This window comes from Mirounga angustirostris, unplaced genomic scaffold (genome assembly GCF_029215605.1).
Source record: "Mirounga angustirostris isolate CCGP_5_RB_7025 unplaced genomic scaffold, mMirAng1.0.hap1 SCAF_1, whole genome shotgun sequence".
In the NCBI taxonomy this organism is placed as follows: Eukaryota; Metazoa; Chordata; class Mammalia; order Carnivora; family Phocidae; genus Mirounga; species Mirounga angustirostris.
In genome coordinates, this window is record NW_026991709.1 from 130,251,954 (window position 1) to 130,277,007 (window position 25,054).

The 25,054-nt window shown below is 43.5% G+C and overlaps 1 protein-coding gene across 1 annotated transcript in view; it reads right to left on the reverse strand.

The window, feature by feature from the left end:
- Positions 1-25,054, reverse strand: part of RFTN1 (raftlin, lipid raft linker 1) — a 195,116-nt gene that overhangs the window by 73,203 nt on the left and 96,859 nt on the right. The window contains exon 4 of the mRNA XM_045903855.3: positions 16,173-16,281. Coding sequence (XP_045759811.1) covers positions 16,173-16,281 — 109 coding nt within the window. The remainder of the gene's footprint in view (positions 1-16,172; positions 16,282-25,054) is intronic.

Consider the following 25,054-nt stretch of genomic DNA (forward strand, 5'->3'; position numbering starts at 1 on the left):
GGAAAACCAGTTTTAGAGTCTTGATGGAACTCAAATCTCAGCACCACAGTTAAATGATTGAGGCAAAAGAACGTAAGTTTAAAGAACTTTAACCAAGAGCAGATGTTTCCCTTCACACCATGCTGCTTTAACATCCAGTATTTGTGATCCCCCCCACCACCATTCCCTGATTTATACAGGCCTCCAAAACACTGATGAAAGGCACTTTAACGAAATGTTGAAATGGTATGGTTGGACCAGTGCTATCCTGGTTTTACCTCTTGGTTTAAAAACAAAACAAAACAAAACAAAAAAACCTTTTCTATTCCCATGACTTCAGACCAACAAAAATATAACACGGTCCTAATGGCATTTGAAACGCCCATGGTAAACAGAGCAGTTAAACTAAGTACTTGGGGATGGTTCTCATTACAATGTGCTAAAGAAATGAATGTTTTATTGTTCCTTTGTAAATACCCTGGAGAACCCCAGACAGTTCTTCGGGAAGATGGAAATGATTTGAGGGAGTTTCAGACCTCATGAAGGTATGTGATCTCTTTGAGTAACAAATAGGATTTATTTTGGGGGGGCAGGGTTTTGCATTCACGACTATTGAGAATTACACTTAAAGATTATTTTCAATGTCCAATAGCCCTTATATTCGATACTCAATTCGCCTTTTTTTATTTTTTATGTATTCCATATTTGCCTTAGCATGGTCTCAGAGTTCTCTCCCAGTAGAATGAACTGTAAATGAACATAGCATGTTCAAATTCATGTATGTGGCAGACTGTATGTTCCAAAGATGGCCACAACTGGATTTCACATTCTAAATGGTCTGCTAGGACCGTACCACTCCCCCACCAAGAAGCAGAGTCTATGTCCCTCTACTTGAACCAGTGTGGGCTGCTGTGATGGTTTTGACCAATGAGTAAGGTAAAAAGGGTGCTATATAACTTCTGAGGCCTGGTATAAAAGTTCCATGAATGTCCACCTTGTGCTCTTGGGATGCTTGTTCTTAGGACCCAGCCGTCATGTTTTGAGGAAGCCCCCGAGTCTGTGGAGAGGCCTGTAGCCAGCAACAACTTGTCAGTCACGTGAGTGTGCCATATTGAAAGTGGATCCGCCCAGCCACGTGAAGCTGCCCCAGTTCAGACCACGTGGAACAAAGATTAGTTACCTCTGCCGAATCCTGCCCAAGTTGTAGATTTGTGAGCAAAATAAAAGACTGTTGTTGTTTAGGATAGTCATTACACAGCAATAGACATCCTCTTAAAATACAGCAAGGCTCACTAACTCATACCCATGGGAAGATACCAGACTCTAGTAATTTCTTAAAGTCAAATCCACATCCTTTATAAAGGATGCAGTTAGCAGCACTCTCAAATATACAGAAATGTAAACAAGGATAACATGAATACTTCCAAGGAGTGGGCCTTGAGGGATACGCTTTAATCGAAAGGTAAGAAGAGTTTGTAATTAGCTTCGCAGTTTGTGATGATGTCTCCAAACTGCTGGAACTAGCAGGTACTCGGAGGTGAGCCTGGTCCCTGTGGTGTGCCTTACATTATTAATTGGCTGAGCAAACCTGTAGATAAACACGAGCTCAGTTCTTGTTTATCGCAAGTTACAAATGTGCAGAATGTGAATGCATGATGATGTTTTACTATTCAAGAGTGACACAGAATAATGCCCACATTCCCAGGCACTGTCAGAGTGAGAAGGGGTTGTAGAGACCTCTGCTAAGCGTGAGGCTTAGGGGAAAAAAATCCTTCTGTGTTATTCTTCAGGTGTCATAAAGAGAATCTTCCATTGCCTTCTGGGGAGCGTCCCAGAAGGTAGACAGAGTAGCAGCTACATCTCTCATTCAAAATGGGAAGTCATTGAAATAAAGTTTCTACACCAACTGAATGATAATGAGTTCCATCAAAAGCTAACTTTCTTTCTACCAGGAATATATTTAAACATTTTCTTTTAAAGTTTTCCCATCTTTTCAGGTATTTTCTTTTGACTTCCACTCCCTGTGTTCTCCATACCCCAACCTTTTTCTCTCTGAAGATGCTTTCTTTATAAAAACTTCTTTGCCTTCTGCTCAATAATACCCTTATCACCCCACATCTTACTGCCTCCACCAATAACATCCCTATCTCTGCCGCCAATAACATCCCTATTTAAAAAAAATGTGATACATGTAAATGATGGACTGTTGCTCAACCATTAACAAGAAGTAAATCCTACCATTTGCAACAACATGGATCAGGACCTCGAGGGCATGATGTTAAGTGAAATAAGTCAGGCAGAAGAAGACCAATACTGTATAACTTATACATGAAATCTAAATAAGTCAAACTCACAGAAACAGAGTAGAATGGTGGTTACCAGGGGCTGGGGGTGGGGCAGGAGAAACAGGGAGGTGGGGGTCAAAGAGTACAAATTTAGGGTTATAAGATTAATACATTCTGGGAATGCAATGCACGCCATGATGACTATTGTTAACAATACATATTGCATAATTGAAATTTGCTAAGAGAATAGATGTTAATGTTCACACCACTAAAAAAAGTAACTATGGATGTGTTAATTAACCTTAATGTGGCAACGACTTCACAATATGTAGGTATGTTGAATCATCATGTACACCTTAAATTTACACAATGTTATTTGTCATTTTTATCTCAATAAAGCCGGGGGAAAAAAATAGATTCCCCACTACCCCCACCAATATACCATCCCTCTCACCCCCACCAATAATACCACTACTACCCCAAACAATAACATCCCTAATATCCCATCAGATTACATGTCTACTACCCATCCTCCCCAGCTACCTTTTCAATATGTAGGAAGGCTGCTGTAAGGCTAACAGAATGAAGATATAGACTGGGAAGTAATTAATTAGATGGGAAACCTTGGTTTGATCCATTTTCTCTGACTGCTTAGGCTAGATGTATAATAACTGGTTATTAGAGTACTGGGGCCTTTTGTCCAAACATGCATATATTGTGTTACTTTTACAGATTACAGCACCACCCACATCATGATAATCTATCTTAGTTTTTAGTCCCGTAAACACTTAAGTCAGAAGTGATCCAACAAGTGAATCATTTAAAGTTTCGATTTTCCTCACAACATGTTTTTTTTCAGCTGGAGTCTCACTCAGACGGCAACGTTGACTTCTAACCTTAAAAAAAAAAAGGAAAAAATGTGCAAAAGTAATAGCCCTTATATTAAATTCCAGTCACAGTTGTTAGTTAAGGGGGGGAAGACAAAAACAGTTATCACTCAACAAACTTTGATTTACTGGATGGAGAGCCCAGGGAATACTACAGTGAGCCCGTCTGGCACTCAAATTCAGCATGCCACCATTATAAACCATAAATTAGTCAAATAAACCTCTTTGATGAGGGAGAAATCATTCCAAAGCCGGACTGACCACAGAATCACAAACTATTAGAGATTACCAATGAGCAAAGGCCTCATTTTACAGGGAAGAAAACAAAGAATTCAAAAAAGTGATGTGCCTTGTGTAAGTGACTGTTATTAGTTAAGTAGCAGGTTTCCTTTACCGGAATCAGGAGAAAATTCTGGAATCGGGCTTTTGAATTTCCAGGGTTCTCCTTGAGGAGGCAAGTCAATTTCAGTAAATGAGCACTCCCTGTCCAAGTGCTTTCCCCCACCCCTCCCCCCAAGCCCTGTTCAACACGGCTGACTGATCGCAATGCCACTGGCTCTCTGAGTGGGAATTCTCCCCCAAGGCAGAAAGGGGAAAACCTTACATGGGTGGTAATCCCGTCACACTGTCTCTCAAAAACCCTCAGAAAAGATTCCACATAATCTCAAGCAATCAAAGTGAAACCTTCCAGTTTCTAGGGAAGATAGAACAGGCAGCCTAACTGCTTGGCAGGATAAACTCCATTTCTCAGAGGAGACACCCCACCCTCTGCATGCCGTGGGGTTGGTCCAAATTCCCACATTCATTGTCTGTGCTGGATCCCCCACAAATCTGGCAGACAGGAGGTCGCACCGAGTGGGGATGTTCGGCACCTCTGAACAACGCAGACGGGGAAGTTCAACCTGTGCTGTGGACCCGACATGTGTTCACTGACGGTGCATAATTAGCGCTCAAAACATGTTCCATCTCATAAAGAAAGATGCATATATATACATATGTATATATACATATATGCGCATGCATGCCACTTTGGAACCTCTTCTGGTGATAACAGCAATTTCCATATTTGTAAACGTGTCTGCCGAGAAGCATGAAGTAGAAACGGGTGACACGAGGACCTTCACAAATCACTTCCAGAAAGGGTTTACTCAACAGGTTTCAAACACCCTGAACACTGGAAAAAGCTACCGCGAGTTACAGGAAGAAAGAAAACGTATGAACGTCTGTCTCCTTTATCTTCACTACATTCCTCTGAAAGCATCTGTCTACGCAATTCTGACACCGCTCAAGCCTCAGAAACCCACCGGCTCTCGCTCTTTCATTCCATAAATATTCACCGAGCATCTGCGGTATGACCTACACTCTTCTTGGTATGGAAACAAGGGACAAGAAACAATAAACATAATAACTAAGTGAAAATAGTAAAGCATGTCTAGGAGGCAAAAAGAGCCACAGATGAGAGAAACAGAGAAAAGGGAATCAGTAGGCTGGGGAGTGGCAAGGCATAAGGTACTCTCTTAAAAATGGTGGGCAGGGTGGGTGGGCTCTCTGAGAAGGTGAACTTGAGCAGAGATCTGAAGGAGGTGAAGTCAGTCAAGCAGATACTTAGGGGGAGGAAGGTATCTCCCCTGCCAAGAGTTAAGCCAATATTCACTAACGGCAACAGGATGACCCCCTCCACAGTAAGCTGAAAGGGGAAATACACAGCCCCATATATAATCACATGCTGCATCTCTTGGCTATACCCTGGGTTTTACCCCCTAAATGTTTTTTTTCAGGAAAGAGGGAATTAATTACTTCACATGCTGACAGACTTCTACAAAGTCTCTCACAAAACAAGGGCTCTCTGCCACTTTATTTTGAAGAGCAAAATGCTTACTAGGGACAACACATTAATCAAAACTGGTTTGGGAACTTTATTAAAGTCATCTGATGGACTTAATTTTTTAGAAGGAGGGAGACACACATAACAAAAATTTTTTAAAATTCCTATGGCATGAAACAACATTTTGGGTGCTGCAGTATGCATGCTTCTTAAAGATGGCATTTAAAAAGGCAACGTACAAATTCTATACACAAATGAAAATGAACAAACTACTACGAAGACCCTGATGGGACATATAGAGTGTTGAGTGTTGAGCAAAAACGGCCATTTACGAGAGATTTCACTTGTATCAAGTTCAAAACCAGGCGAAACTAACCTTTGGTGTTAGAAATTAGGCTGTCTCTGGGGAGTAGGTGGGGGGAAGTAGCGGGAATGGCCAGAAGAGGGCTTTGGGCTGTTCTATTTCTTGACTTGGGTGCTGGTTAGCCAGGTGCATTCATTTTGTGCAAACTCACTGAGCTATACACTTACGATTTATGTACTCTCCTGTATTTGCGTTATCTTTAATAAAAAGAGAGATTTTTTTTTTAAAGTTTGCATTATGGAGATTTCTCATTCACCTCTGAGCTGGATAAGAAAAAAAACAACTATCCTAGCGTTAAATGAATGAGTATTTTTTGACTTAGGATAGAGCTTCTAGTGATGGCATCACTCGTGAATTTTTAAAGCGCTGAATTCCCCAAACAATTTGGATGAAAGTAAATGAGCTTAAAACCTTATTTTAGATGCCCCAAAAAGTCATTCTGGTGACGATAAAGACACTGAAGACAAAGATGCATGAAAAGAGTAGGAATAAAAGTGTTTTGTGAAATGTGAACATGGGGAGAAAAGTATTATTTCCAAATGGATATATTTTATATATCTAAAAAAGGCAGGTACAGCTAAATTAATAATTAATATTATAAACAAAAATTTAATTATTTCAAATATATTCCTAAAAGGCTGTAAAGTTGGCTCCAAGTTGTGTTCTGGATCTTTCCATGAGGAAAATTTTCCTCTCTTATCCAACATATGCCATGTACTGATACTGCTCCTTGCTCCTTGTGGCCGGCAAGACTCATAACCACAATTTTGTGTCAACTAGAAAACACGGAGAGCCAAAACTGTTTAAATAAATGAACCCCACAGAACTATGCGGTCCACGATAACATGTGGCTACCAAGCACTTACAATGTAGCTAATGCAACTAAGGAGGTGAATTTTTTGTTTTACTGAATTTTAATTAACTTCAACTTAAATTTAAAAAGTGAAGCAGTAGAAAATATTTTTTCTGTTAAACACAACTCTATTTTGTAGGACATTTCACTTTAACTCTTGGAAAGTTAGCATCCAAATTGAGATGTGATACAAGTATAAAATATATACCAGATTTCAAAGATCTTGTTTGCAAAAAAAAAAAAAATATGAACTATCTCATTACAAGTTGAAAACATAGTATTCTGGATATATTTTATATATATATAATAAAACACTGATAAAACATAGTACTAAACATAGTTCAATAAAATATAGTACTAAAATTAATTTCACCCTTGTTTTTACTTTTTTAACAAGGCTACCATAAAATTTTAAATTACATGGGTGGCTGAAATTCTATTTCCATTGGACAGCACTGCTAAGGAATAAAATGCCACTTGTGATTAGCGACTATAGGGGAGAGATAAAAGAATGAGAAATCAAAGTTGGAAAAACCAATATATTTGAAGATCTGATGAACAACTATGGCAGAGTACAGGGTGGGGGTGGGGAGAGAAAGAAAAGGGGAAACATGCCCAAGTAACCAGTGCTTCTTTTAAAGGCCCGTGGTCAGATAAGCGGGGACGGACCCAGACAGCAGGGCAAACGCTATCTATGATTCCGCAGCTGTCAACAAATCCAATGACCTAGTTTTTGCTGACTATGTGTTAGAATATGGCCATGTGTGTTATTAAAAAGCAAGAAGAATGACAGAGGCGCTGAGCACATGTCTTTCTAGGGTAACAAAAGAGAAGAGGGAGTTTTAAATTGCCCTGCTCCAGATTTCCCCTTCATTAGAGGTTTGGGGGAGGATTAGGAAACACCAAGTGTCTGGGCATAAAAACTTGTTTTAGCAGAACCAAGAAAGTGCCATGAAGTCCTTCACGCTTGTGAGCGACGGCCATTGTGTGCAGTTGGGAGACATTAGGAACCCACTGTAAAAAGAGAGGCGACTGATCCCACTGCTGCCAACTACCTGGGATTGTCCCTGGTGGTACAGAAACAGGTGTTTGGGAAAGAGGAGAAGCAAGGGGAAAGTTCTTAAATTATATCTGAGAAATGCCGCGGTAAAGTAAGCAAGCAGGTTTCTTACTGCAGACCTTTTCCGAAGCTTGACTCTTTTAAGGAGCATCATGACCCTTTCCAAGAGGATTTACAACATGCATGTTCCCCAAACACATGGACTACAGCACCTCTTTTGCTGAGGAGCGTTGCAGGAAGGGCACATTACCAAGAAGCGCTGGGTTAGGAGGAAGAAACTCCAGATCTTTAGCTCCTTCTGGCTTTACCCTCAGCCCCAAAGGAACATTACTGTCTGCTATAAGCATGGTTTGGAGGCACTGGGAACTAGAACCTGGTGGTCATCCCAGCTCCATCCATCACCAGACTCCTTCTGACGTCGACTTCAATAGCTGTGAGAGCAAGGTACATCTCAGGTGTGGCCACAGCTGTGTCCTAGAGAAGCACTCATCTTCCTCAGCTTCTGGACCTCCCAGGCTGGCCTACGGCCAACCAAGCATCCGGCCTCAGGCAAAGTTATGTGTACCCTGGTGTCATCAGCCTCCTACCCACAAGTGGAGATGGAAGAGATATTAGCCTCCCGCCATGCCAAATGCAACCCAGGAGGGTGGGAAGGCATCCTGAGAAGTCTGACAGCCAGGCTGAATTTCTCCCTAGAACAAAGCATTCATGGGCACCTATCTGCCATCTCTCTTGGTGTATCTTCTGTTTTCCCTCTACTCTTTTGTCTGCTCCACTAGCTCCTAGAATATTTTCTGATTTCTTTTTTCAGGGCAATTTCTCTGCAGAGACCACAAAGGAATGCAGGCCTGACAGCCACCGGCTGCCCATAGAGCCAGCAACAGGCTGCTTTCTCTTCTAGGCACATTTAAATGCCATTTTTAGGAATCCCCAGTTAATTCTGTTTCTGATTCAACCTACAAGTTTGCTTATTATTATTATTTCAGGCGATACGTGTTGCAAAAGCTAAAAATTACATAGAATCGCAATGCTTCATACACGGGCAAGTTCTATTTCCCTCGTCGGGTGTTAAAATTCAGTTGGTTAATAAAAAATTACATTAAGGAGAACAATGAAGATAACACAGAAAGCCCGTGGAAAGAAAGAACATCTTAAATTTAAAAGTGAACAAAACAAAACAAAACAAAAACCAAAAAACTCACAAGACCAGAAATCTCAGAACCATCTTAGGAAGAACACAGGAACACACATGGGTTCTATGGGGTAAAGGGCAGTGGTTTTTAATTAGAACCCAAAGACATTTTGGAATAGGCCTTGTAAAATGCGTGCTGGAAATGGAGAGGCCACCAAAGCAGTCTCCACAGAGGTGGCCAACGACCTCATGACCACACCACCAAGGCCCTTTCTGATTTGCAGTTTTGGGGCACCAACAGGGTTGACAGACTCCCTTGCTGAGGCAACCTCGGCCTGCATCACCCACTCTCTTCCCGTTTCCCTCAGACCTCTTAGTGACTTCCTTTCTGCCTCTTTTCTCTGCATGGCCTTTGGTGCTGGAATTCCCCGGGGCTCATCACCCTTCCTTTTCAGTGATTTCATCCATGACCAGGTTTCAATTAGCATTTTCCAGCTGGTGTCTCCAGCCCAGATGGCTGCCTTGAGCTCCTGCACTGGAGAAGTGATGCCCTGGTCCACAGTCCTCTTGATCTCAGCAAAGGCCCCTGTCTGTCCAGTTGCACAGGCCAAACCTGCCCCTCTCTGCCGTACCCTGTGACCCAATCCCTAAACTCAGAGGGCTCACCCAACCTGGGCCTGCCTCCACCTTTAACTCACCTCTGACTTTGTTTAACTTTCTCCTCTCTACTGGTAGCTTTTAGCTCCTAGTTAAAGCAAAGAAAACTTCCTCCACCTCTACCCTGAGCCACCACTTCCTTTCTCTCTTTCCAAACTCATATACTCTTAAACCCATGGAGGGAGGCCTCTGCCTTCTCTACTCTTAAAAACTGCTCTCGTAAGATTTACCAGTAGCCTCTGGTGGCCAAACCCAGTGGGCCACCCAACCAGTGGGTTCTGAATCGACCTCTTTCCTGCTTTTATACTATTTTATACTATTCTCTTCCCCCAGATTCTGTGACATCATGTTCTTCCTTTTCTCCCCTTGTTTCATAGAAGTTCTTTCTTTTTCTCCTTCTCTGGGTCTTCCCCAGAACTCTAGCCACAGTGCTCTCCTCTCTGCCTCTGCAAGCACAAATAAGTTCTCACGTCATGACTCCATCCTATCTCATGGCTTTGCCACCTCAACCAATGGCTACTCAATGTGTGGTCCTCAGCCCATTGCTGCTCCACCAACTTTCTGTTAATAATCCACAACAAGATAGATACACGAAATCAGAGTGAGCATGTAGATACTCTTCTAGCTATTCAACACTGCCACCATGTTTCTTTTGTATTTTTGAAAGTATTGCTTCTTAATGGACTGGAAAAAAACCAAACCAAATAAACAAAAAAATTGGTCCTTCACTGCAGATAATCTGAGAAACACTGAACTAGCCCTTACAGTTTTAAACTGATGGATTAACTTACAGTGAAAAACCAAGAGACTTCACAATAAGAAAATAAAAACATTATCAACTTCTCTAAAGTTGCTTTAGAGCAAGTTTACCCTACCAAAATACAACTGGGTTGGTATTTCCACTAGGCAACAATGAGTTGATGCTGAGTGGTGGCTGCCCCTCTGAGATGGGTATGCGCCACCCAGATGACACCTGAACCTCCTTCTCTCTGTCATTACCTGCCACTACCTACCTACCCTGTGGGCCTCTGTGTCTGCACCTCAGACAACTCCAGCTCCATTCCTAGCCTCCTCCTGAATTCCAGCCCAACAACCACAACTGTCTTCTGGAATGTTCCCTTGGGTGTCCCACCAGTCCCTCAGTCCTAACATGTCCATCACCAATCTCATTACCTCTCTGGCCCCGAATAGCTCCTCATGCCATGTGTTCCCCGTCCTCACAAGTGACCCTACCTCACACTTCAGTCACCTGGGTGTCATTTCAGGCTCCTCCCTCCCCTTCTATGATACAATCTTAATAATTCTTCCTCTGCATTTCTCTTTTATTTTGTTCATTCCCTCGACAAGTAAGTTCTGGAGACAACAGCAAATAGGATAGCTGTCTCTTCCAGCAATGCCTCACTTGTCACCCCAGGCTCCTCCCTGCTCACCCCCCAGTTCTCTGTCTTCCACTCTGACGACATGCTCATTCACACACCATTTTGCCTTCACTCCTCCCCTACTCCTGCCAGATTCACCTTTTTAAAATGGCACAATTTGCTTGGCTTGGGGATAGGTGGGGGTGTAGGGAGGTAAGGGAAGCCTTTTTCATATATTTCTCCTTTCATTCTGAATTGGTATCTTGCACTAATTAAAATTAAACTCTCTGCACCGCACTTGTAGAAATGAGGCCCTAATGCTCAGCAATCAGACAGAAAGCAAATGATGAGTCATTTATATACTACAGGCAAAGTTTCATAATCCTGGGGATTTAGGATATTCCATTTCATTAAAAGAAGCCACTTAGATTTTAAAGATCTGTTGGGGTCTTTTCTTAAGGTCAAGACCTTAAGCAGCACCATTTGGTTTTTGAAAGGGCAACGCACCTAGTTCAATCCAAGCCACTGGGTTTTTGACCATGAGTTGGCCCCCACAGGACAAGGCAGGGGTCTGCCTCGTCTCCCCTCAACTGCCGACATTCCAAAGTCTCTGTGGTCCAATGGAAGACAAACCTAGTTCTAAGTAGATCGTGTGGGTCAGTGCTCACCCCTCCATCATAAAGGGGAGTGAATCTAAGGGGCAGAGCCCAGAGCTGAGGGCCTGAGGGCAAAGACCCTGAAGTCTCACCTGGACAATGGCTGGGAGTGTGGCTTTCTCTGATGGGCAGCAAGGCCTAGAGACCCAGCCTCCACTGAGGGGAGGCCTTCTATGGGCTCTAAAATCTGTCTCCATGTACCAGACCCAGTTACACCTGTCTGCCTCCCACACGGCCTCTCCTCCGCCTGGGACAGCCCCCTCTCAGTCCCTGAGCACCACAGACAAGAGGCAGCATGACCCAATGGTCAGGAACGTGGCCTCTGGGTCACACAGGCTGGCTTCGAACCTTAGTTCTGCCTTTCACAGTTGTAACTGGGCAAACTGCATAGCTCTCTGTGCCTATAAAATGGGTCTAAGCCTTCAGAGAGGGTGAGATGAGGATTAAGAATATAGTGTGTGTGAAGCCTGTTAGCAAAGGGTCTACCTGACACACAGAGGGATTCCCTCTGTGCAGTGAAATCCCATTTAAAATTCAAATAAACCAATATATACATAAATATGGGCCAGCAGCGTATAATACAGCCAGAGAGCCCAAACTTTTCCTTTTCCTCTCTTCTTCTTCTTCTCCTTCTCCTTCTTTTTCTTCTTCTTCTTTTCTGGGGGCGGTGGGGGGGGGGGTTCTGTAACCTGCTGCAGCGGCTCCAGCCAGGTAGTAAACCCTGCCTGCTGTACCCCACCTGAGCTGGCTTGAGTAGGGCTCTGTTTCATGTCATCAAAAGAATCCTGCCCAGAACAGTCTTCCTCTTCCCTTTGTTCATCCCAAACTGTAGCCAAACAAACTTGACTCTCAGCCTTGAGCTTTCATTCCATGCTCCTATCCTTACCAAGAACAGTACTGTCCGCCTCACCCCCCCATCCATCCCTCAAGTTTTCAGGGCCCCCAGTCTATATCACACCTCTCCAAAACCTTCCCCACTTGGCCACAGAACCTTCCTGCTCCACCCGAGGCCCACTGCTGCCCGCTGGTGTCTCTCCTGTAGAAACACCTGCCCGGGCTGCATCCTTGACAGTCCCTGGCCCTGGGCAAAGCCCTCATCCTCTCGGAACTCTTTCCTCCTGTCTAGAAGGGAGACCCCACTGCCAGTGGGGCCTCTTGACCAAAATTACTGTGAAGCGCAAACCAGAAAATGTGTGCAATGACTGCAATCTTCAAAGGGCTTTCCAAACATTCAAGCACTTTCCCAAGAAGCTCCAAAGAACGTAAAGGAATTTGAAGATGAACATGTAAGCCCTTTATGTGACATCATTCTGTCTCTTTACAATCCCCTGGGAACTCTGAAGAACAGGAAATTGCAAGGGGCCCCACAAATCTACAAGCCACACAAGACAAGCTCCGGAAGTACCTGGCGGCCAAACCTCTGCCTCACAGGGGCAAAGACAGCACCTCTGCTTTCCGACAGCCTTGAGACTCTGTGTCCCTGGAGCATTCGTTTCTAGGGCTTGGAACACACAGTCTCTCCGAGTCTGCCCATGAATCTGCCTTTTAAATGTTCTGTGGTCCATAATAAATAACTTACATAAAGGGCCGGTTGGATGGAGCACAGCAGGAAGCAAGAGGGGGAAAAAACACAAAGCAGTAGCCCAGATTTAATTTGAGCAGCTAAAGTGCTCAGAGAAATCATCAGACCACACTGAAAGGAACAGAGTCATCTTTATATAATTCCCTTCGCCCTCTGCAGAAAATCATGATGGAGAGGGCCTGTAAATTACGGCACCTTCAGCTAATTTTACATGACACAGATGATTTTATTTTTCCTAATTGTGGAAAATAATGAAATCTCCTTTCCCTCCTGCCATCCACGTTCTCTATCCAAAAGTTCCGCTAATTTAAAACATTCGGTGGAAAAACAATACTGGGCCTTTGTTCCCAAGGAAAAAAAAATCTAATCACTTTGAATTTAGTTCTAATATGCAGAGAATATGAGCCTATCCTGTGTGATGGTACAATGACAAAATGAGTTAATTACCATCGCATCGGAAGACGGATCTGCTTGTCATAGAAACGGGAGCCATTATTTCACACAAAATAATGACCCAGATGAAAAGGAATGACTGTAAGCTGTAGTTGCCAGTGGCACAGCTTCGTCTTGGCCTAAGTGAATGGCAATTAACAAGTGTCACCACTCTCTCTCTATACAAACAGGGACCAGGCTGTTCATTAAATATTTACTGAAAAGACACAAATGGTTTTTGGTATATTTCTTCCCAGGAAGCTCCCAGGGTCTTCTACCTGTGTGATGACAGAAAAATTTACACATGTGTAAAATTCTACCATCAGTTGGAATAGCTGTTGATCCTACAGAGGGGCATTCAGTTCCCCTCTGGTCTTTGCACATGGAAGTGGTGTCTTCTCCAGAAATGTTGTCCAACAACAGAAAAGAGGAGCAGAGGGAAGGAGGCCCGGACCCATCGTTTTGTCCCTCTTCTGGTTGTCACCGCCACTGGCTGAGAAACTAAAGCCACACCTTGCACCAATGACCGGAAATGCTGGATCCTTCCAGGTCCCGGCCCTCGGCCACACTGGACAGTGAGGGACAAACGGCGGGACGATCTCAACACCCCTGAGTCACTGGCGGGAAACTTTACCTGCACCTGCTGGCCGTGATCACGAACCATCTCTCTATTGAGAGGAACGGAGGCAAGAGGTTCTGGGATACACATAAGGAGACAAACTCCAGGTTAGAAATCTCTTATTGCGCAGGTTGTCTAGTCTGTCTGGACCCAATGCTTGTTGTTTGAAAACCAGGGTTATTGCAGGAGCAGGATGGCACTGTGGGCTTTTTAAGGTATATAATTTTCAAAGTGCTAAAAACATAATCCTTATACAAACACCGAATGAGCAGGTGTCAGTGCTTTATTTAATTATGAAACGAACTATCGGATACTGATGTGCACACATGCATGCACACACACACACACACGCAGATGTCTACCTGCACTACACACGCTACCCACACCAGTATCTGAGTGCCCACTAATCAGACTGCTTTCTCCTGAAGACCTGACATGTGCACAGTGTAATGGGCCAGTCATGCAATGATCTGGTTTGTTAAGGCAAAGCTAGCGAATCATATGGGTTTTTGTTTGTTTTTTAAAGATTTCTTTATTTTTTTAAGGGAGGGGGAGAATGAACATGTAGGGGTGGGGCAGAGGGAGAGAATCCCAAGCAGGCTGTCCGCTGAGCAGGGAGCCTGACATAAGGCTCGATCTCACAACCCATGAGATTATGACCTGAGCCGAAATCAAGAGTCGGCTGCTCGACCAACTGAGCCATCCAGGTGCCCCTCAGATCACGTGTTTTTAAAAAAGCACACTTGATAATATGGACAGAGCCTCATGCACTCATCTGACCCACTTACCCCTCAGATATTCCAAGCAACCCAGTCTTGATTACAAGCCTATTTCTAAAACGATTTTTCCCCAGTACTCAGATCATGGGGTAAGTTTATTAGACCCAGTTTATTAAGTTAATAAACCCAAGTTTATTAGAACATTTTATCTGCATCAATCCAGAAAAGAGGGCCCTATTTATATAGACATCTACATGACTTATACAAAAACCTGTGTTGTCAGGCTTATGCATGTGTGAACAAAAAATGCCCTTCTCCCCCAATTCCTTAAGTAATGATATGAATTCCACCAGAGTAGAGTCTCCATTGTCCTAGTAAAATGATCAGAAATGTTGGCCTGTGAGGTCATCTGACTCCCAGTCTCCAGGTCTTAGCACCCCCCCATACATGAGGGGTTATTCCTAGGGCCTTGTTGAGCCTGAACATTCAATCAACATTGAAGGGAGAGAGACAGGAAGGAAACAACAACAAAAGAGTCACTGGGTGTTTAAAGAGACAATTCCATTATTTCACTCTTCTGCAAAAATCCTCTGAACAGCCCCCTGCTGCATTTATAGCGCAGTCCTGGGCCCTCCTCCCATCTCTTGCACTCCCTTTCTCTCCCAAAGCTTCTCTGATCTTTTGACTCCCCTCTCTTGCTCCTGCCCCAGGCCCTCACACATGCTGCTCCCTTTGCTTGGAGGGCTCCCCAACCTTCCCTGTGCAGCCCCATCACCAGGTTACTCCTCCTCATTCTTTCTGTCTTGGCACAGTGGACCTCCCTGATAGCCAAACCACGTGGCGTCGGCTTGTTCCTCTGCCCAGCTGCCTCCCTGCTGGTAATGCTCATCCCACTCCTCCAGGGTCTGCCTTCCAGGTGTGAGGACATGAGGGCAACAAACCACAGTGCTTTGGTTCTCTGTGTCCAAGCGCCAAGCAGGCAAGGACTGTTTCTGGCCCAAAGTTGATGGCCAACACTATTGATTAACGAATTCACTAATGGACAGACTGGATCTCAAACGAAACATCATCACCTCTATAGGATAGGGAACTGACAATTACTGTGGAAGCCTGGGTGAGAGAGAACAAGGTAAACATTAAGGAATGAACTTAGCCCCACTTTGGGCAAGGACATTCCTTCTGTAGCACATGTCACATTGAAACTCAAGTGAACCTTGCAATGAGGCAGGAAACCTCACAGGGCACAGAGAAGTTCAAAACCAGATACATTTCCGGGTGGAGAATGATTCTCCTGTAACTAGGCAATTGTAGCTGGTATAACGGCATGCCAGGGGCCACAGGACTCCGGGGTGCTCTCACACTAGGAAGAAAGGTGGCTCGTGGCAATGAAGACCCACAGGACAAGTGGAAGGTGGGACCTGGGCTGCGGGTGGGGGTCACACCATCTTGAAGGTTTGAGGGGAGTCCCAGCAGTGGGCCCACAGGCCTGTCAACTGTTAGTAACATTCCAACCTTAAAAGACAAGGGCCAGGGTCCCGCCTGCCTAGAAAGGGGGGAAGCTACCTTGTTCCTGAGTCATCTTCAGCCTGAGCAATGTATGTATGTGGGGGGGGGGTTGTCCCCCTGTGGGGCTGCCCAAAGACCCAGGTCCAAGGAGGCACTGGCTCCTGTCCCAGCCCCTGAAGTGTGGCCAAACTGCCCTAAGCCAGCCTCCCCTGTTCGCACTGCAAACCTGTCCAACTATCTTCTCATTACAGCGCTCACCTTCTTAATGAACTCTGGGATGAGTTTTTGGCCTGTCAGGTGGTCTAAGGAGGAACAGCAATCTAATTCCAAGATGTAGCGTTCACTGTGAAGATCACTTTTCTGAGATCTGAAGAGAGGAAAAAAACACACAAAGATTACGATTTTGCACTATATATATATACACATATATATATGTATATATATATATATAGTTTGTGGGTGTGTGAATATATATATGTGAATTATGGGGTATTTAATGAAACCCCAAATTCTTTCCTGAAAGTAAATGTCAAAAAGGCACTGCTGAAAAATAATTCATAGTAAAACTCAAATTTTTATATATGTATATATAAAAAATTATACACATCATGGAAAGACCACCATCAAGGAAAACACACCATTATAGAAATTTAGGACAATATAGCTTATGCATTAAACAACACACACACACACACACACACACACACTTCCATAATGTTTATTTCCCATGGGTTTGTATCTGCCAAGGCACAGACAAAGAGGCACACCAAACCACTAACAGCATTTACCTCTGGGGGTTGGAGAGCGTCTGCATGGGAACAGGATCTAGGGGTGGTAGTGGTAACTGAAAGTGACTTTAACTATATCCCTAAATTTTTTTCACTTTTTCTGAAAAGAATATATTCTAATAGCATTTAGAAAATTAAAATGAATTTTAAAAGACTTTTAAAAGGTTCAACCCTTACAGAAGGCAATCTGGCAAAATCTATCAAATTAAAGATGCATTAAGAAAAGACTCTAAGGCAGCTAAAGTTCTGGGGAAAGAGTGGGTATAAAGGCTGTTCGTGGCAAACAACTGCAGGGTTGTTTGCCCGGCCATCTCCCCACACAGGTGGTGCAGCCGCTTCCCTCTCTCCCACCAGGTAGATGTGGATATGATGTGACACTGTGCACATCCAGGAGAGCCAGCAACAAGTGATCACCAGAAGGAACTCCCACCACTTGATGCCATTCCTTTGAGGGGCTCCCATATGACAATTACTGTGGGCCTGAGGAACTCCTGAAAGCCACATGATTCTCATAAATGGAAGGTGATTCCTCGGCCCACGCGGCCAGGCATAAGGCAAGAGGAAATGGATTGCCGCTAAGTGTCAGCAGAACGTGTACACTCTCTCTCTGGGTAGCCAGCCAGTCATGGGGATCAGGACTTAGGAACCAGGCTCCTGAGCTCTGTCCAGGGTTTCCAGCACAAGCACAGCCACTCCCCACTGGCCAAGGGGCGAGCAGGGCTTTCTCGGCCCACTTATGAGGAGCTCTACCAAAGAGGGGCCCATGCCAGCCCCTCTAAGAGCAAGTGTGGCCAGAAAATTCTTTAAAGTGGGCACTTTCACGCCAAACTCCTAACACACATATATCCTCCCAAATAAGTGGTTTCTGAATGTATATTTGCTATATTTTAAAAATGAATTTCTAAGATTCTTATATATCATTAAAAGCAATTTACACTACCATTAACCATCTGGGTATGATTTACGTGAAATTCAAAAGTGAAAACATTTTAAAGGGGTATTTGGTTTTTCCCAGGTGTGCAATTGTGATTGGGTAAGCAAACATCAATAACATATCTTGTTTTTATTTTACCTTCTAACACATCCTTTCAGGAGTAGGGACTGAGGCACATACTTTTAAAATGTAAAGGAATAAACGGATTCCAAACTGATCAAACTGGAATAAACTAACTCTAAAAGAAGAAACCAGTTCTCTGCCTCCGCCTTCTTGCATTAAAACTTCATCAGACTAGACGTGTGTTCTCATTTTTTCCCCACATTCTCATCCTCTACCACCCCCAAACAAAAGACATATTAAGAGGAACTAAAGCAGAAGATTCCAGACTTTTCAAAGAGAAGACTTGGTCATGACATACTGTCATGGGTATTTGTGAGGTCTCAAACAACGAAGACAGGCGTGGGAGGAGAGTGTTCTAAGATGTGAAATCCCAGCTGCTCTGTCACATGAAGACAAATGTCAGACCATGTGAGGTTGTTTATAAACACCCCCTGAGATTTTAAATGAGTAGGTTGGAAAAACAGTAATTTTAAATAAGTCGACACTGTATCTACTCAGTAAAACACTCATAAAATGAATGGAGTCTGTCTTTAAGCAACTTACACCCCAGATTCATAAGGAATAATCCTTAATACAGGATCTAGTAACTACCATCTTTGGTTCTAGAACAAGAAATACTATAGGAAGGAAGGCAGCTCTGATTCATTTCATCAGATTATTTACTCAGTTATATCTGAACTGAAAGGAGCATAAAATACCTACAAAAATGGGCATTATTACAAATTTTCTAGATGAAACATGAAAAATCGTATCTTGACTTATAGTCTTGGCAAAGCAAATCCAATGGCTACTGAGGGAATAGATGAGCAACTAATAGGTCTTCCCCTGCCTTTAGGAATTAGCTCCACAATTTAACCACAGTAAATATGGCTGCTATGGTGAACACACCTTAAGATGACCCCTTCCTCCCAATATTCCCCACCTGCTGGTGTTCATGACTTTGTAAAACCCTCCCCTTGAGTGAGAGTAGGACCTGCACTTTGCTTCTAACCCATCAGAATATGGCAAAAAGGATGGGGTGTCACCCCTGTGATTATGCTGGGCTGTAAAGCTCCATTTTAGCAGACTGGAGCTACTTACTCCTCTTGCTGGCTATGAAGAAGTAAACTGCCATGTTATGAAAGGGCCACGTGGCAAGGAACTGCGGGCAGCCCCTGGCCAACAGCTGGCAAGAAACAGGGATTTCAATTCTACGACTGCAAAGAGATGAATTCTGCAAAGAACCTAAGGGAGCAGTGGAAACAGATCTTTCCCCAGTTGAGCCTCTGTTGAGACCACAGCCCCAGCCAACACCTATACTGCCTGATGAGACCTGATGAAAAGAACCCAGATAAGCTACAGAAACTGTGGTATGATAAATACATGTTGTTTTGAGCCACTAAATTTGCAGCAATTTATTACAGAACATAGAAAAATAATACAGTTGTTGAGTAGGAAGACATGGCAGCCTCACGTTCAAAATAAGCTTCCCACTGGTGACCAAGTGCAGGCCCAGGCCCACAAGATCCATTCAGGACACCTGAGACCACCCTGAGAGCAGTCACTGACAGGTGATGAGTGTTCAATGTCTCTGAGGGCAAGGACCACCCTGGGAGAGAGAAGCAGACACCCAACAGAAGTGGCTCCAGAGGCCAGGCTGTGGCCCTCCAAGGGATCACATCAGGAGGGAATAGATACTCTGTAGTCAATCAAGTTCCTAAGGAAGAAGCATTAACATGAAATCTCAGCTGAGAAGGCACTTGCCACCCTCCTATGAGGGAGGGGAAACACCGCTTATGTTTCCCCAAAGGCCATGTCCTTGTGTTATTCTGGAAAAGGAAATGAGAAACCACCAAACTTCCCCTGGACTGAAGCTGTGATGGTTTCCACTTCTGGAAAAAAACAGAGATATTTGGGTTTGAACAATAAAAAAAAAAAAAATGCACAGAATGCATTTCTGGAGATGTAGGATTAACTACCTAAAGCCTCCATCATCTAGAAGTTAACACCAAATACTCTGAAATTAAATATGAGCACTCTAAGAAAAGCACTGCTAACAATGAAATATACTTCACCACCTCCCTCTATGGTCTATTCCATAATTTTCTCCAGATTTGTCAATTACAGGCTACAGGTGCTAAATCGAACTAGAGGTGAATTAGTGAGAACTAGAGGTCAATGACACCCCTCTAGTTCACTTTGGACAATTTAAACCATCTCTAGGTGACTCTGGACAATTTATTTAAACTTTCTGTGTCTCAGTTTCTTTCACTGCTAAATGGGAATATTATGAATAGCTGTCTCTTAGCATCATTATAAGGACTAAATAAGACAAAAGCACAGGGTATGGCGGGAGGTCTGGGCTCAGCAAACATTAGCCACTGCTGATCTAGTGACTACCATCTATAATTGCATTCTTTATTTTCCAAACACTCTTCACAGTTCATAATTATTCGTTCGATAAATACTGACCACAACTACTACTGTGTGCCAGGCACTATTCTTTAGCATATATCAATAGACAGAGAGACAAAGATCTCTGCCCTCATGGAGCTTACAGTCTAGTGGAGGCAGATAGGCAAAAAACAAAAAACATACATGAGCATATAATAATATGTTCAGTGGGATAAGTATAGAAGAAAAAAGAAACAGCAAGGTGAAGAGAATCAGGAGTGTGTGAGGGGAAGCTGCTGCAGTTTTTTTGTTGTTGTTTTAAAGACTTATTTTATTTATTTATTTATTTATTTATTTATTTTATTTATTTTTTTTTTTTAAAGATTTTATTTATTTGACAGAGAGCATAGCAAGAGAAGGAACACAAGCAGGGGGACTGGTAGAGGGAGAAGCAGGCTTCCCGTGCAGCAGGGAGCCCAATGTGGAGTTTGATCCCAGGACCTTAGGATCATGACCCGAGCTGAAGGCAGATGCTTAACGACTGAGAGACCCAGGTGCCCCAAGACTTATTTATTTTAGAGAGAGAGAGAGCATGAGCAGGGGGAGAGGCAGAGGGAGAGGGAGAGAGAATCCTCAGACTCCCCACTGAGCGTGGAGTCCAGTGCAGGGCTTGATGCAGGGCTCCATCCCAGGACCCTGAGATCATGCCCTGAGCTGAAATCAAGATTCAGCTGCCCAACCAACTGAGCCACCCAGGTGCCCCTAGAAGCTGCAGTTTTAATGAGGATGGTCTGGGTGGCCTCACTGAGAAGGTGACATTTAGAATAAAGACCTACGGGAAGTGAGGGAGTTGGCCATGCTGATATCCAGGATGAGAGCTTCCAGGCAGAGGGAACAGCCAGTGCAAAGGCCCTGAGGTGAGATAATACAAAGAGGCCCTGTGGCTGGAGCTCAGTGAATAAAGGGCAGAGGAGGAAGAGAAGACAAGGCCAGAAAGTCAATGGGGAACAAGGTAATGTAGACCTTACAGGCCATACTGAAGATGGTAGTTTATACACAGAAAGACAGGGGAAGCGCTTGGAGAGTGTTGAACAGAGAAGTAACATGATCTGGTTTATTTTACAAGGCTCCCTCTGGCTATAGGAGGCAGCTAAAAGACTAACTCAGTGGTCTAGCAGGGAGATGATGGTGGCTTAAAGTGGATTTTTAGCAGTGTATCAGCAGACACAAAGGCTGGATTCTGGATATATTTTCAAGGTGGAACCTTCAAGACTTCCTCATGGGGTTTAGAAGGAAGAAAGCAGATGAGGATGACTGAGAATTTCTGTCCCAGCAACTGGGAGACTGGATGAAGTTGCCACAGCTAAGATGGGGAAGGTTATGGGTGGCACAGTTTTGGGGGAAGATCAATAATTCAGTTTCAGATGTGCTGAATTTGACTTACACAGCAGACATCTAAGTAGAGATGTCTGGTAGACAGTTTAATACATATTCCCATCTGGATTTCAGGAGTGGGGCTAGAGATACAAATTTGAGAGTCATCAGCTTTCAGATGGTATTTAAAGCCCAAGGCTGGATGAGATTTCAATTAATGTAGACAGAGAATAGTCAAGGACTGACCTTGGGACCCTCCACCATGAAGACACTGGGAGAAGAGAGAAGAAAGCCCAAAGGAGAAAAAGGAGAAACCAGAGAGGAAGGAAGAAAACCAAGAGAATATGCTGTCTGTCCTGAAAGTAAAACGCAGGAAGCATGTCAAGGGGCAAAGAATGGGCCACCCTGTCAACTTCTTCAATTAACAGACTTATAATCTTCTCTTCAATTTACCAGTAGTCTTGAAATCCCAAAGGGAAAGTGGATTTACTCCATCTTATGGAAGCAAGTGTAAAGAAATCTGTTTATATTATTATTAAAATGGGTCGATTATCAAATTAATCCATTGATTTGGGTCCCGAACAGCTTGGTTCCTTGAAAAAAATAAAAACATCTTCATGCTGCTAGGTCAATTCTCAAAAACTGCCTGGGGGAAAATTAACTGAAAAGAGCTCTAACCCATCTCACATCTTAAGGCCCCCATTTGGTCACAGCATTGGAGAGTTGAGGGGGGTTTATTTCCACTCCAAAGGGATTTTCTGAAAGGAAGAGGAATAAAAAGGATATTACTGAGCAGAGATGTGATGTGCTGAAAACCAAGAATACATAAGACAAAACAAATTCAAATTCTCAGCATAATGACATAGCAGTAAAAAGGCACATAAACATGGTAGTCCTGACTGCTTAGGACACTGGAGAGGCAGCTAAGACTTCACAGCCCAGTTAAGTTTTAAAAAGCTGTCACAACATGACAACTAAATGTAGTGTGGTACCCCAGACTGGGTCCCATAACTAAAAGAGGACATTAATAGAAAAAGTGGTGAAATCCAAATAAAATCCACAATTTAGTTAACAGTAATGTACCAGGGTCAATTTCTTAGTTTTGACAAATGTACCTGGTAACATAACATAGTAATGCTTGGGGAAACTCGATGAAGGACATAAGGGAATTCTCTGTAATTTCTTTGTAACTTTTATGTTAAATCTAAATTATTCCAAAATAAAATTTATTTTTAAAAAAGAAAGAAAATCATTCTATATTTTTGGGTATATGTATTTCCTGTTTTGACTCTGTAATATTTATTCTCTGAGTCAGTGTCTCTAGACTAAACTACCCCTACACCCCTGCCTGACTATACTTGTCCTATCAGAGATCCCTCAAATCTCATCAGGGCAGTGTCTAAAATAACTGGGTCTGGAGGACAAAAGGAAAATGGCCTTTGATGTGCCCCAACTTCAGGCACTGGAACAATCCAATGAGAAACCTTGGGCTCTGTGAATCAGACAGGGTTTCCCACAGGTCAGGCATCCTCAGCCCTGGCTGCATTTACCTTTGGAAGCACTTGGGGAGCTCTCATAAATTCTGATTGATTGGTTTTAGGTATGGCCTGGGCAAAGGAGATTTGGAAACTCCCAGGTGATTCTAATGTGCAGTCAGAGTGAAGAACCACTGCCCAGGCAGAGATGTGATGTGCTGAGCAGGGTATGTTGTATCTGCTACTGTCCTGGAGATTTTCCCTGGCCAAGAACTGAGCAAGTCCATGGAAAGAGAAAACACAGAAAGAATGACTTGTAGAGACCAGTAATGTAGACTCTTCTACCCTCAGAAGAAAATAACCTTCAAAAAGAAAAGAAAAAGACCAGAGATTAAGGAAATATAAAAGAAGAACGAGGACCTTTCTCTATGCCTCTTCTGGTCAGAAAAACTCAAAAGTATATTCAACTTCTTGCTCCGCTCACTTTTTTTTTTACTTTTTTATTGTGGTTAAAACATATACATAAGAGAACATTTACCATTTTAACTATTTTTAAGTGTACATTCAATGTCATTAAGCACATTCACAAGGCCAGACAACCATCACCACTATCCATTTCCAGAACTTTCTCATCATCCCAAACAGCCCTCATTTTATCTGACCCCTTATAAATGGGATGCGGACCAAAACTGAATAGAAAATTTTAAATAAACGCTTGTAGGGGCGCCTGGGTGGCTCATCCTGTTGAACGTCCGACTCTTGATCTCAGCTCAGGTCTCGATCTCACTATTGTGAGTGAGTTCAAGACCTGCGTTGGGCTTGGAGTTGGGCATGGAGCCTACTAAAAAAAATGCTTGTACAACAAACACATAAAAGCAGATTTAGACACTGAGCATTTGTGCACAAACTCTTAATTGTAGGGCAGGAGAGCAAAGAGCCCCTAGGCTGAAGTATCTCAGATGTCAGCATAACTGGCCGCAGATATCAGAGTTGTTTAAGACTGTAAGAAAAGACCACTTATTCTGTGTCGTGTTGATCTCATTACTCACACACAAACATGAACTGTCATATAAATGGTGGAAATTGGAACTGCGCTCATTACAACAATCATGTCTGCCAAGGGTTGTGCGGTCACTCCCCAGGCAGCCAGAGGGTCAGAAGGTCACACCAGGGATGCAAACTCCAAGGCTCACAGGCAATGAGTGGAAGAGGATATTTTTTGACCAAAATACATAATCTAGGCACTTAGTTCTCATGTAAGAGATACAGGAATGGTCTTCAAATCCGCAGAGAAAAAGGCTCTCTGTTTTTCGTTCGAACACAGAATCCTATCAGACGCCCTCTCACAATGTCATTTCTGAGAGCAATGCAGCTGGAGAAAACCTGTCTCCGCCATGAGAAAAGTCACAGCGCAGGAGTGACGTTAAACAGTAGGCGCCATGTCACTACGGTGTTGGGGAGACAGTGGAATAGAGGAAACCATGGTAACCTGGGCAGTTTACATCCCAGCCAACGCTAGCGATTCCAGGCCAGGGTTGCCAAACTTCTAGTTTTTTAAAAGAATTCATTAAATTCTGTTTTTATGTCAGCCATAACTGTCAAATTGTGGCTCTAGACAATGTTTTTTGCTACATTGGCGAATGTCTTGGGATTGAATTTGACCTCCTGGCCACCAATCTCTGGTCTCGGTTACATACACAAAGCTCCCATGTGAGTCACAGAAGGCTGGATGCCAGGGAAGAGATAAGAGTGAGCAGATTATGTAACTGTATTATAATCAGAATAACCAACCCATAAACCCAATCCAGATAGTTCGTGCCTTGTAATGACTCAGCAGATTATTCCCCTCCGTGCTCCCGGCTAACCCAGGATCATGGCCAGTGCATCCACACAGCCCTTGCCAGCTCCTCAGTGGCTGGGACCTAACCCTTGGCTAAGCCATTGAAAGAACATGTTTGAGGGGCGCCTGGGTGGCTCAGTTGGTTGAGCGACTGCCTTCGGCTCAGGTCATGATCCTGGAGTCCCGGGATCGAGTCCCGCATCGGGCTCCCTGCTCAGCTGGGGTCTGCTTCT